At 39.9% G+C, this 14,595-nt stretch overlaps 1 protein-coding gene across 9 annotated transcripts in view; it reads left to right on the forward strand.

The window, feature by feature from the left end:
• Window positions 1–14,595, forward strand: part of AKAP6 (A-kinase anchoring protein 6) — a 574,958-nt gene that overhangs the window by 437,953 nt on the left and 122,410 nt on the right. For all 9 annotated transcript variants that reach the window (XR_004299524.1, XM_032404915.1, XM_032404920.1 and 6 more), the window contains one exon: window positions 6,472–6,620. Coding sequence is in view for 8 of the 9 variants with exons in the window: in XM_032404915.1 (XP_032260806.1) it covers window positions 6,472–6,620 (149 nt within the window). In the remaining variant the exon portion in view is untranslated. The remainder of the gene's footprint in view (window positions 1–6,471; window positions 6,621–14,595) is intronic.

Consider the following 14,595-nt stretch of genomic DNA (forward strand, 5'->3'; position numbering starts at 1 on the left):
AATAAAGCCCAGGGTTTCAGAAATCAAGCTGCGGCTGCCGCAGCCTTCAAGCAATCTGTTTTATGTCTCTGTACGTTTTAAACTATTTCAGATTTTCAAACTCAGTAGGATTTATTCAACCAATTTTTATAGAGTGACTGTCCTATGCCCTGTGCTGTGCTGGGTGCTCCTGATACAGCAACACACACATAGACAAACGTCCCTGCCCTCATGAGGCTTCTGATCCACTGGGGGAAGATGAACAGTACAAAATAAGTAACACGTTTTGGTTAGATACAGCAGATATGTATGAAGGAGTATAAGGATTGCAGGGGGAGGAGGGTGTGAGTTGAATTTTTAAGCAGGAGCTCAGAGAAGACCTGAAAGAGGAGATGACATTTCTGTGGAGACCTGAGGGAGGTTAGGGCCTGAGCTGTCTTGCACACAGGGTCAAGTGCTCCTAGAGCATGCCTGATAGCCCTGCTGGAGCGGGTCAGGATAGGTTGAGGACTGACGGCTGATCATTGGCATGGGGAATGTGGACAAAAGCCTGATTGGAGTGTGTTCAAGAGAAAATCGGAGAGGAATTGGACATGGTGAATATAGAGAGTGTATGTAAAAGTGATTTTGCTGTAACAGAGAACAGAGGTATGGGGCTTTGGCAAGAGGATAGATTAGTGTCAATTGATGTCTAGGGATTATTTATTATCTATCCTTTTTTTTTTTTTTCCTCAACAAGGGAAAAGCAACGGCATTTTTCTGGCTGATGTGCTTGTGCTGATGAGGATAATACAGAGGAGAGAAAAAACTTGATGCAGGAAAGAAGGGCAATTTACTGCAGAAGTGATCATCTTTATGTAGATAAGAGGAGGTCTGGTGCATAGGTGAAGGAATTGGTCTTAGATGGAAATATGGAAAGTTTCCACAGAAACAGGGGGGAAGGAAGAGGATGTGGACCCAGATGCAAGTAGGCAGGTAGCTGTAGTGGGAAGCTATGAAGTACAGTGTGAATGAGAAGACAGACCTCTAACAGCATGAGTTAAGAAAGAGTGAAATTAATTTTAATGTTCTCAGGATACTTTACCCAGAAAAGGAGGCTGGAACATGCAGTGATGATGAAATAATTGACATTTCTTAAATAAATTAGTGCTTTTTAGGACCAGGGTAAGGGATATGTCTATATGTGATTATAAAAGTAATTATGTGTTTAATCCCTCAAGATTGTTAGGGAATTTAACCCCCCAAATTTATCACGGGTTAGCTATTTTGTTATTAGATACCATATCGGGGAAGTATATGGGTGAGTAATTATTCAGGCCCCAAAGAAGGTTATTGAATTTGGATCACCACATACAAAGCCAAATTTAAATGAAATATTTTACCACACTGTGTCTTATGTTCTGATTAAGTTATTAATTTGTAGTCTGAATCTAAAGAGGAGTATCCCTAGTGACTTAGGCTCTAGGTGCTTATAAAACAAAGGGGGAAGCATGCTATTAATGATAAGCAGTGGAAGAATAATACTCAACCTCAGATGAGAAGGCAGTGTTTCCAACTTTATTATGAGTATTAGTCTGCTAGGATGGCAATAACAAAATACCACAGACTGGGTGGCTTAAACAACAGAAATTTATTTCTCACAGTTCAGGAGGCTGAAAATCCCAGATCAAGATGTTGGCAGGTTTGGTTTCTGGTGAGGCATCACTCCTTGGCTTGGAGATGTCCCCCTTCTCGATGTGAACTCACATGGCCTTTTCTTTGTGTGATACTCTTCATCTTATAAGGACACCATTCCTATTGGATTAGGGCCCCACCCTTGTGATGTCATTTAATCTTAATTCCCTCCTTAAAGACCCTATCTCGAAATATGGTCATATTGAGGGTTAGGACTTCAACATATGAATTGGGGGGGGGGGACTCAGTCAATAACATTATATTAAAGGTTTACTAGAGGTACAAGTTACTAGAACCTCTTAGGCATTTATTTGGGACACTGGCCTGATGGAAATTTGATTCCCTTCTCAATGCAGTGTTCTCAAAGTATATCAGGAGGTAGGTGCATTATGAGCATATTTGGACTAACCCATCAGATGAGTCTCTTGCCATGACAGAAAAAGGGAGATGGAAATAGATGAAGGTCATCACAGAAACAGTGACATCTTCTGCTGGCATGTTGTTGCATAGCATCCAAATTTCCTAACCTGACATCCTCTACAGCCTATCCCCTTCACTGTTAGACTCTTCATCCAAATGCCCCAAAGCTCCAGCCACCATTCTCTGAACATGCCGCATCCTTTCATGACTCTAGGCCTTTGAACAGACAAGTTACTCTGCCTATAAAGATATCTATCTGCTTCTTCACTTGACAAAATCTACCCATACTCCCAGATCTGGTTCAGATGCCACCTCTCTCAAGCTTTTATTGCCCATTCCTTACTTTCAGACAATTATTTTTTTAATTCCCATCCTCCCCCACATTCATTTCACTTGGCATACTTGTAACTATCTTTTGGCATAACTCTTTCCTCCACTCTACTGTAGTCCCTTGGGAAAAGTAGTCCCTTCTTGTTTTATTCTTCTTTGTACCCACAGTCCCTGGTGCAGTTCCTGACACATGATAAAGGCTCAATGAACATATGAGTAATAAATGGATGGAGGTATGGATGTACAATTCAGTTGCTCAACAATTATTTCCTGAGCCCTTCTTATGTTCCAGATACTGCCAAGGTGTGGGGAATACAAAATAGCAAAGGAGATAGACAGACACAGCCTCATTATGGAGCTAGGAGTCTGGAGTCAGAGACAGAAAAAGCATAAACCAGTAAATACAAGAATTTTAAATTGTGTTATGTTCTGGGAAGGAAATTAACACTGTTCCAAAAAAGAAAAAAATAGAGTGAATCTACCTTTGATAGGGTAGTGAGGGAAGGCCTCTCTGAGAGATAAAATGTCAACTGAGAGCTGAAAGATGAGAAGACATTAGTAAGAGAATGTTCCAGAGAAAGAGAACAATATGTGCAAAGGTCCTGAGACAGGAAAGAGCTGTTTAAAGAACTGAAAATGGGCAGGGATTACAGGGCATGGTGAATCAAGACAGAGACAAGTAGAAAATGACATCTGAGGTAGGCAAGAACCAAATCTCTTGGGGCATGGAAGTTTTTGGGTTTTGTTTTGTTTTGTTTTTGTTTTTGTCTGAATGCAGTATGAAACCAACTTATGTTTTATAAAAACCACTGTGGCCACTATAAAGGAGGGTTGGAGGGGCAGGAATGGATGAGGAGAGATGCATGTTAGAAGATAATTGTTGTACCGCAGGGGAAAGGGGATGAAGGCTTGGACGAGGCTGGCAGGAATGCAGATTGGGCAGACAGACTGGAGAGACATTTTGGGAGAGGAATCAATGAAATTTAGAGAGTAAATGGCTGTGGGAAATAAGAAAAGGAGGAGTTAAGGATGGCTTTCAGTTTTCTGACCTGAGCAACACATGGTGCCATTTGCTTGAAAGGAAAGACCTAAGTACAGGAAGTCCTGGGGGGTGTGGTGACGATGAGAATGGAGAGTTCTGTTTTGAATTCTTCTGCCTAAAATAAATCCAAGTAGCAATGTCAGGTGGTTGGGTTAGATATGTAAGCATGGAGCTCAGAGGAGAAGATTGGAAGCCATTACTACATAGACTGCATTGAAAGCCATGGAAAATAGTATAAATAAAGAAAAGCAGTCCAGAATTAAGCCCTGAAGCCACAATAACCAGTGATCTCAGCTATGATTCAGAAATCAATCAATGAAGCATCTGTAAAACAGATTTGGGGATGGTGGAGAAGGAAAGAGGGAAAATGGTAGAGAATCCATCACATTAGGTCAGCCAAGGGGTAATGCAGACCTCGAGTAGAATAAGTGAGAGCTGATCCTCTTTCTGTCATCATTTACGCTCTCCCATGGCATTCTCATTTCATCTCCTAATGTCAACTGTTGCTTCTAGGTTTATATATCGGGCTTAATATTTCCACTTGCTTACTGAACATCTCATTTTAGTATTCCAACAGTCCCTTGAACCAAAAGACTCAAATCCAGCTCATCTGTTTCACTCATCCACAGTGCTCTTTTTATACACCTACTCCCATTGATGGCACCCTGGGCCTCTCTGACCAGGAAGTAACAGATTGATCTGTCACTGAATCTATTCTCTTTTATTCCTTTTTATTTTCCTTAATGAGTAAGTTGCCAATTCTGCTGATAACACAGCAGGAATGTTATTTAATCAACTGAGCTACTATTTGTAAAATATAGTCCAGGAATGTCCACTACTATCATAAGTGCTAATAAATAAAATTCTTTTAGTCAGAGATCCAGTATTACTATTTTTTAAAGAAGTGTATTTTCTTCAAATCTTCCTCTTAAAAATTTATCGTCAGACTAAGATATAATGTATGAGAAAAATTTAACCAGTCTGCAGAGAGATTTAGACTGGCAAAGCCATTCAACCTTAGCAGAAGGAGCTACTTTGGTTCTATTTAAGAATGAATCACTGAAAGCAGAGAGAGAAATCGAGATGGATAGGAAAGACTTGGGCCATCTAATTCATCTCTTTGTTAGTGCAGGGAAGTTTCCTATGTCAAATGCCTGTGAGATATTGTGCAATAAAAGTCTTACATTGCAACATTTCAATCATTTTCATAAGGTGACTAATTATCTTTCAAGTTGCTCTCAGCATTGTTCTCTGGACTCTTCCATGAATCCCTGTCATATGAGAGGTGTGTCCTTTTGTACACAGAAACGGCCTAGAATCTCAAAGGGATGAGTTCCAATTATTTTTCCCTCATAGTGATGTCTACATTAAGTTGACCTCACTCTTGATGACTCTTCTTGTGACCAGTGGCACACGTTTGTGAGATCATTATCCAGAACAAGGAGTGGTCCAGCTTGTTGCCTTAGGATGGTTAAAAACTAATGAGAACCTCTAGGGATCAAACATGGCTTTTGGCACTGAATGGTGGAGATATACTATTCAAATGGGGTTTTCAATAGAATACTTGATGTGGGATGATCTCCACATTATCCATACAGTCTTGAGGGGAAAGGTAGAAAAGGGTTGGCATTTGGGAGGATTATTGTTTTTCAGTTCTTTGACTATGTGTTACCAATTAGTTTGGGCAAGAAAAATTCACATGAACCAAACACAGATTACAGTTTTTAACTGATTTCTGAAACTTCAATGATAAGAATATAGTCATTTTCACATTTTTTGGAAGTTCTTCCTCCATAGTCTACAGAATTCATAATTAGCTGCTTGTAGAAGGCAACAACATAGGAACTCCAGAATGGCTTGAGATCTTACATTTCATAAATCACCCTTTTCATTTACAGAGTCCTGATTTGCTCTTTTAAGCAGCTGCCACTTTATAACACTGTTTTTTTGAGGGGGGTTTTCTTCCATGGTCAAGTCTATAAAGCCAGAGATGAGGCAAAAGGCCTTGGGTGGCTCACAAAAAGCAGAAGGTCATGTCTGACTTGGCTTTTCTTCAACATTATAGAATTCTGGCAACTACCCAACAGCTGACCCAGAACTGCTTTTAACACAATATGCAATTAAATTAGAAAGAAGTAGCAGTTTTAAGGCTTATCAGAAATGTGAACAGACGTGCTTGGATTTAGTGAAGTAGGGCCAAAAGAAAGAAGAGTTCTTTTGGTCCACAGTGCATACGAACTCAGCGTTTCTCCCTCCCCGTTACCATGGGCAAGCATTCCTGGTCTCATCTGGTGTTCTGGAGAACCCTAAAGCCACAGGGATCATAACAGCTGCAATAAATAAAGCATTTATTCAATACATTTCCATGCCAAATATTATTCAGCATTCTTTTGGCCTTGGTTTGATAGAAAACAGCATGGTGAACTTACTACCTCTCTTTACTACAGTAAGCCCCGACTAACTCTAAAAGGTGTAACAATTCAAACCAACATGTAAGCAAAATCACTATTCCTTCTGTTTTAAAATTAAGATAATAATACAGGAATAAAGGAAGTCTGTTGTCACTACTGAAGATCTATTACAATTGGTACTAGGCTTTTTTTATTCTTCTCAGGGAAGATAATGAGAAACGTTCAGAATATGTGTCCATGCAAATGTATGGGTAGGAGGGAGATCTTTAAAAAATAAATGTTACATATGTGGCAATATGAGGAAGAATATTATTAAGGAATTTCACAGAATTTTTATGTAAAATCTCATCATACAGTATTATGATCTCAGGGATATTTGGTGATATTTACTGAGTCTTCTGAGAGTTCATTTATTCAGGTCGTATTTTAAGGAGGAACTTATAAGATTCAGATCTAAAATATAATTCTGTAATATGCCCAGCTGATCCCATTAAATCCAACCCAAAAAGGAGCAGTATAATGATGTGAACAATTCCCATTCTTTGAGTTGTTACACATCACTTGAAATGCATTGCTTCTGGATTAACAGCAGTTCCTCTTTGTTTCTCTCTCCAGGCTGAGGTTCAACTATGCTACCTGGAAGCACAAAGAGATGCTGTTGAGCAGATGTCCCTCAAGCTCTACAGTGAGCAGTACACCAGCAGCAGTAAGAGGAAAGAAGAGTTTGCCGATATGTCAAAAGTTCATTCAGTGGGAGGCAATGGGTAGGGAGCTATTTTTTGTTGTTTGACTGTCACTAATCTCTCCTTTTTCAATGATTCTCCACTGGTGGGTGTGTGGCAGGCATTTCCTCCTTAGCGAACAGACCAGGAGAGGCTCGGGAGAGTAGGCATGTATGTTCTGCTGCATTTGTGTGAGAATGGAAGACTTTGGATTTTATCAGTCCCTGTCATCTAACCCAGAACGTCCTAACTTGGTGGTTCTTTTTTTTCAAAGCAGCCTTTTTGCAAGTTTCAAATCTCTGTTTCAAAGCAGAGTTGGTAGGAGTGTTTGTGGGACTACACTGTGCCCACGATGTTGGTCTTTCTTCTTCATAAATCTTTTTTTCCGTGTTTTTCCCCCTTTTTAAACTTTACCACTTATTTTAAAGTCTATCTAAGGAACTTTTAGAATATCGAAAGCTCACTGGAAATTTGGTAGCACATAATTTTCCTGACAACGTAGATATTTAATAATTCTTTAGAGACCCTGGCTTAGCCAGTTGGCTTCACGTAAAGTCAATTAGAATAACAGACTAGCACTAGCATTGCCTATGGTACGAGAAAGGACCGAACAACTTTGGTGACCCACCAGTTTCATTCAGCCCGAGACATATGGCTGTATTTATCTTATACTAACTCCCATACTATGAAATAATTACCTCATGCATTCAGGTATTTCCAAATGGCTTTAAAGTTATGCAAATATTGTGCATGTATATATATATAGTTTTTCCTTTTTCTGTCTTTCCTGGTTCAATTCTATTATTTTATAGGTAATTATTAAAGAGTAAATTTAGGGGCACCTGGGTGGCTCAGATGGTTAAGCGTCTGCCTTCGGCTCAGGTCATGATCCCAGGGTCCTGGGATTGAGTCCCACATCAGGCTCCCTGCTAGGTGGGGAGCCTGCTTCTCCCTCTGCCTCTGCCTCTCTCTCTCTCTCTCTCTCTGTCTCTCTGACTCTCATGAATAAATAAATAAAAAACATTAAAGAGTAAATTTAATTATTTCATTATTTTAATGACTTAATAATAGTATACTCATAAAAATGGAAACAGTAACCTATTTCACTTTTATACATGAGCCAGACAACAAGGGGGAGAAACTGTTCCCCCAAGTTCCATTACATGTTAATAAGCATCATATAAACCTATGGGGTGTGACTATAGCCAAAATATTCCCTGAAAAATCAGAAGGAAAGAAATCTTTTCATGCACTTGTTTGCATTTGTATTTTAAGTGCTTATAGTTACAGATATTTGGGGATAAATTAAGTACCGATTATAAACTCTGTCTTGTGATATACCCCAGGGTCTGAGAATCCAGGGAAAGGTTAAGAGTCATAATTCTGTTTAGGAAATGGCAATGGACTTTTCAAATTTCAAATTTTTAAATCTATATAATTTGCTGCTCTAGCAGGATTATTTTATACATAGATACATTATGTATATATTTGATTTATCTTAGGTGATTCAGCAGACATTCCTAAGTACTCATAAGAAGAAAAGCATAGCAGCAAATAAGAAAGAAAAGGTTAAATCTTGGAGCATGAACAATAAGCTGTTTTGAGGCTTTAATGTGCTTTAATTTCTCTCAATGCCTAAATAGTCTTTGGTGTAGATGCAAGCACAAACTTTAGGTCACATTCTCATGTTTTCTAAAAGCCCTGGGAACTGAGCGGGCACCACGTCCTTCTGACCTTAGATTCCAAGGACCCAACCTGAGTACTTACTCTGGGCTCCACACATCATACATTTGCCCTGGGAATTGCTTAGTTAACAACAAGCATTGTTCTGTGATGTGGGAGTAGGTGAACTTGCCTGATATCCTTTGTTTATGCTCCTTGGGGTGCTGAAGGCAGTGCATTGTGCAGAAATTTAAGAGTGTGCTGAGGAAAAGGCAGCTATTTAATACTAAGGACAAAAACCATATACTCCTTTCTATTTTCTGTTTACATACAGAAAAGCATTGTTGGAGGAATGCATGTGGGTGAGGTTATCTGGGGTGTCCTGCCCCCAAGACTCCCTGCTCCCACAGTCAAATCCTTAATTCTGGAGCCTTAAGAACACAGCCTTGTAAAATTATCTGCTCCAATGATACATAAACTTCATTAACCATTCCTTTTGTTGCATAGAATGAGCATTGTTTCCAATAAGCAACTGAGGGAATAGTGTGGGCTTTCTGGGGTCTTCATTCCATATACACACATCCAATCCACTAAAGAGAAAATTAAGCTGGTGATACAATTCCTATATTTTTATTTCCTCCCCATGTCTACATGCATACTAAGAGTGTGTGGCTGAAAAAATGTATAAGCTACTCCAGGGAAGACTCAGCTGCTAGGTAGAATGTGATCTTAAATTTCTAGGAAGTTTACGTAACCACAGTATTGCTTAGAAGTGAATTTTAACCTCTCTGGCTTGATGACAAGTTGGGTATCAAGGTGATAGAACAGAGCTTATATACAACTACGAACTGTGTGTTTAACAGTCATGAATGTGTGCGGTAGAAAGATCTCCCTGCGTGTATGTGAGGCCGTGTGAGCGCCAGGAACAGAGCTGTTTACCTATGGGAGACATTTGGCACAGGCTCCAGCATGGCAAAGCGGGGAAACTGGCTTCCAGGAGGGACATGCAATGCATGAGTCACTGATGATTCTCTGTGGGAGCAGATTGGTGCTTTTCATGTCTGCCAATTTAAATGAAATACTTACAGATTGTTTTGTTTCTTTCTCCCAGGAAATATTCCCTGAAGGCCTACTGTGTGAGGGGCACAATGGCCTGGGCAGAGTTTGTCAAGAATACTTCCCTTTTGTATATTTTGTAAAGTGTAACCATCTCTTTTCCTGACACCTCTTTCTATCAAGAGGTTGTCTGATTTCATTTTTTTAAATGAATTTCAAAGATGCTGTTTAATTCATTAAGTAGCATCCTACTTGCTGTCAAGACTTACTGTCGATCACAAACCATGTCTTTTGTTCAGTTTATAAATGATAGAACTGGGAGGCAAAAAGCCTGGGTGACTGGCATGCCCAGGACGATTGTTTAAGTTGGAGCTAAGACCTCAGTGCCGAGCCCTGGGTCCAAATGCAGTGGACAGTTCGTCAAGACCTTCTCTCTGTTTTGCCTTCTCTCTGAGGATTTCATTCAGACTCTTGATAAACATTTTTTACTCTGAATCCTATGTTGTGCATAGTCCATAGTGTATGAAATTAAATTATGATATTTTTCTACTCTGGAGAAATTGAAGAGTCTTAAGGAGATTTCATTAAAGCCACAAGGAAGTTTGGGCAAAAACATTGGGAAGTAAGCTTAAGTGAAAACAAAATCAACTTCATTAATTTTCTAAATATTACTAATAGGAAGTACAGAGATTAAAGGCCAAAAGGAGAGGCTCACAGTTTGGTAGGAGGAGCTAGTTTGTAAACAACATAGACTAAAGGATCCCAAGTGCTAAGTTAGAAGTCTTTATGGGGTAGGGGCTGTGACTCATGGAAGGCAGAGCTCAATTCTGACTGTGGTGGGGGGGAGTTGGAGCAGATCAGGAAAAACAGCAGAGAGAGGGCTGTGGAGACAATTTTTGAAAGAAGGCTTGATCAGTGATGTTGAGCATCTTTTCATGTGTCTGTTGGCCATCTGTATGTCTTCTTTGGAAGAGTGTCTATTTAAGTGCTTTGCCCATTTTTTAAAATTGGATAATTTGGTTTTTTGGTGTTGAGTTACATAAGTTCCTTATATACTTTAGGTATTAACTTTTTATCAGATAGAGCATTTGCAAGTATCTTCTCCTATTCAGTAGGTTGTCCTTTTGTTTCACCGATGGTTTCCTTTGTTCTGCAAAAGCTTTTTATTTTGATGTAGTGCCACTAGTTTATTTTTGCTTTTGTTTCCCTTGCCTTAGGAGATGTGTCTAGAAATATGTTGCTACGGCTGATGTCAGAGAAATTACTGCCTGCCTGTGTTCTTTCTAGGATTTTTATGGTTTCAGGTCTCACATTAGGTCTTTAATCCATTTTTGTATATGCTGTTAGAAAGTAGTCCAGTTTTGGGGCACCTGGGTGGCTCAGTCGGTTAAGCATCCGACTCTTGATTTTGGCTTAGATCATGATCTCAGGGTTGCATGTGTCACGCTCACCACACTCTGCCCTGCATCTGGTCCTTGGTGTGTGCTAGATGCTCAGTGAATGAATGGATGCATAAATGAGTAGCTAAAAGTGATCTGGGGCTCAGAAAGAGGGAGCAAAGGTCTGGAATCATCAGGCTGCCTTGTGGTTCCATATGACTGGAAAGCAAAATGGAAAGTTGGGTGTGTGTGAAAAATAAGGCTTGTGAAGAAGGTGATGTCCTGCTCCTGGAGTTAATCATTGAATTCATGGTTCTTAACCAGGATAGTGCATCAGAATCACCCGAGGAGCCTTTAAGCTGAGAAATGCCTTCCTGCCCCACCCCACTGAAAATTCTGAATCAGTAGGCAGGCCTGAGCCAAGATATAAATATGTTCTAATGCCCACTTCCGGATGAGAACCTTTGCACTAGTGGTTTTCAAAGTGTGTTCTCTGAACCAGCAGCATCAGTATCTCCTGGGAATTTGTCAGAAATGCCAATTCTTAGTCCCACTCCAGACCTACTAAATTGGAAAGTCTAGATCTGGGGACCAGCAACCTTTGTTTAATGAGCCCTCCAGGTGGTTCTGATGCTGCTATTTGAGGACACTGCTTTAGTCAGTGAAGATTTTAGTTGAGAAATTAATTGAGAATGTGGAGACTGAATTGGAGACTAAAGCCAGAAAGAATCGATGATGACCCATCAGATGAGGGGAATGAGGAAGAGAGGGAAAGGAGCCACTCTGATGTTCTAATTGTAGTTCAGGGAGGAGAAAGAAAATGGGAGGATTTGGATTCAAATGACTTTTGTGTCATTTAACATTGAATATCTGTTGAACAACTTTTAGGTGCGGGCTGTACTGGGCATGTAGAGACAATGGGACACAGTGTGTGGCAGATGGATGTAAATCAGGAAAATCTTCCGGAAGTGTCATGGAATATGCCTCAGGGCCAGAAGTGACAATGAGAATGCTTCCCACGGACACAGCAGTATGTACAAACCTCTAGTACCAGTAAAGACTGCCCGGCATGTCAGTTTTGAAATGATATGCTGGCAGTGGTGTGGAGAATAGATTGCCATGGGCAAGAATAGGCAGTGCTCCATCAAGATGCTATTCTAGTCATCCACGTGACAAATAGGGCCTGAGCTAGGACCATAGCAATGGAAGCTCAAAGTTTCCAATGGAAACTAAAAGAAGGAAGTTGAAGACAGGCCTTGGACACCAAGTGGGTAGGGGGCATTAAAGGAGGGGGAATTGAAGAATGGACTTCCATGGTTCAGGCTTGTGCACTCTGGCAGATGAACATGTCACTCACTGAGGTGGGGAAGAAAGGGGAGGAGCAGGAGTGGGGGAAAGAAGCTGAGTGTTGGAGACATAGCTCTTTAGATGGTCTATAGAACATCCAAGCGGAAATGCCCAGGGAGCAGGTCTGGAGCTCAGGAATGTTTGGGGCTCCTCAACCACGAACAAGGACAGTGTGATAACTCTCGGGTAGCAGAGGCTGAGAGAGGTAGGAACTTACTTTATGGTAAACTACTCCCCCACCCAGATGGACGTGACATTATCTTTAAGGAATGTTTGTTTGAAAAAAGTATGGATAATCCAAACATTTTGCTTTCAGTTGGAATCTTTCCTGCTATATTAAACAAGTCTTCCAAAATAAAAACTCCATCATTGAGAATTCCAGGTGGTATCTTGATTGGCAGGAATTTAGGGCTACAGTCACCTATTATTTTCTGTCTCAAAGCTGCAGGTAAGGGGCTCCTGGGTGGCTCAGTTGTTAGGGGCATCTGCCTTTGGCTCAGGTGATGATCCCAGGGCCCTGGGATCGAGCCCCGGATCAGGCTCCCTGCTTGGCGGGAAACCTGCTTCTCCCTCCTCCCACTCCCCCTGCTTGTATTCCTTCTCTCGCTGTCTCTCTCTGTCAAATAAATAAATAAAATCTTTTTAAAAAAATTTTTTAAGAAGCTGCAAGTAAAAGCTTCTGATCCTAGATATTAGAGTGAATTAGGACTGCTCAGATTGCTTCCCACGACACAAATAATCTTTACCTTTAGGGATAGTCATGAATTCTCTCTAGTCTAATTTTTTTAAAGGAGGAGAGAGTGTCTCCTAGATTAAAAATTAGAGACCAGAGTTCAAGTTGGCATTCTGCTGCTTTTTCGCTATGTGACCTTGATTGGGACACTTAACTTCCTCAAGAGGCAATATCTCTGTCTGTAAAATGGGAATAATTATCCCAGTGTACTTCATATTCTTGAATTTTTTATTTTTTGTTACCAGAGTATAGTTAACATACAATGCTATATTAGTTTCAGGTGCACAACATAGTGATTCAGGAATTCTATACATTAAGCTGTGCTCACCGTAATAAGTGTAGTTATAACCTATCACCATACAATGTTATTACAATATTATTGACCATATTCCATATGCTGTAATTCTCATCTCCGTGACTTATTTATTTTATAACTGGAAGCTTGTACCACTTAATCCCCTTCACCTATTTTTCTCATCCCCCTACCCCCCTACTCCATATACTTTTTGTAGCACAGAAATAAAATAATCAATAAGAAAATATCTAAAATATTTATAATGTAGTAGATATATAAAAATTAGTTAATGAAATATGCATTGAGGAACTACTATGTTGCAGGGAGTGGTATGAGGTACTAGGAATAGAAAAGATACAAAAAACTTATATAGTCTTCAGTCTAGTGAGGGAGAAAGACAAAGACGCTCAGATAGACACATCCTTATGAAACGTGGGTAAAATTCGAGATAGAGTGTATTATGGGGGTACTTAGGAGGTCTGCCTAATCAGGAAGATGTATGGGGGGGAGGGAATATCTGAGCTTTCATAAAAGGTGCATAGATATTAGCTATTAGAAAAAGGTTGGGTAGAGGGAAGGTAAGGATTTCAGCCACAAGACAGTAACTGTGTAGGGAGGGTGTGTGTGTATGCGTGCGAGTGTGTGTGTATTGAGAGTTACTATAAATAATAATTTGATGTTGTTGAAGCAGAAGGGCATGGAGCTCTTTCTTGACTCTGCTTCCTGGGATCAGGAGGGAATACTAAGCGAGTTCTCAGGGACTTATACTCCTGTGGTAAAGTTCTAGAAGAGAGTCTCATTGGCCATATGCCAGGCTTCCTCTGGCTATAGGGAAATTCGGGCAATGTCTACAGATGTAGACATAGTCAAGGTTTATGCCCTGTATCTAAGAATATACAAGTAATTCACTCCTCACCATGCAAGGTTTTGGTGTAAATTTTACTCCCAAATACAAACAGGATATATAGGTAATTCCCAAGCACAATAGGCTGAACTAAATGAACTTTTAAATAGACAAAAGATTAAGTTTGGCAGGAAAGATGAGTCCATTTTCCTTCAGAAAAAGAAGCATCTCTGTATTGGTATGAAAAAACACACACAGATATGTATAAAGCATTGCCAAAGGGAAATGATTTTGACAAATGAAAACAAATATATCACTATTTAAACTATTGTTTGATTAAAGATCAAATTTGATTCTCTAAATTAATTAAGCAATAAGATACACTGAATAATTTTAACCACCTGAGAAGGGATATAATCACCCTGGATTTTACTGCTGCAGGGTGATCTTCCCGGTTTTCTGTTGAGCACCATGCCAACAATATCGCTGTTGCAGGTAGATGAACATAGATGCTTACTTGTATTCTCTCTCTCTCTCTCTCACATGCACACAGAATGACCATTTTGAATTTGTGCCCAATGGGTGTTTTTGGAATGTTGCTACATAAAATGTCTTCTTTTTGGTACACATCAGCCATAAAATGAAGTGCTGTCTCTCATTTGTGCTCACGTTGAGAATGCTCTCACAGATAAATCACTAGG

Source organism: Phoca vitulina, unplaced genomic scaffold (assembly GCF_004348235.1).
Source record: "Phoca vitulina isolate PV1807 unplaced genomic scaffold, GSC_HSeal_1.0 scaffold7, whole genome shotgun sequence".
Classification (NCBI taxonomy): domain Eukaryota; kingdom Metazoa; phylum Chordata; class Mammalia; order Carnivora; family Phocidae; genus Phoca; species Phoca vitulina.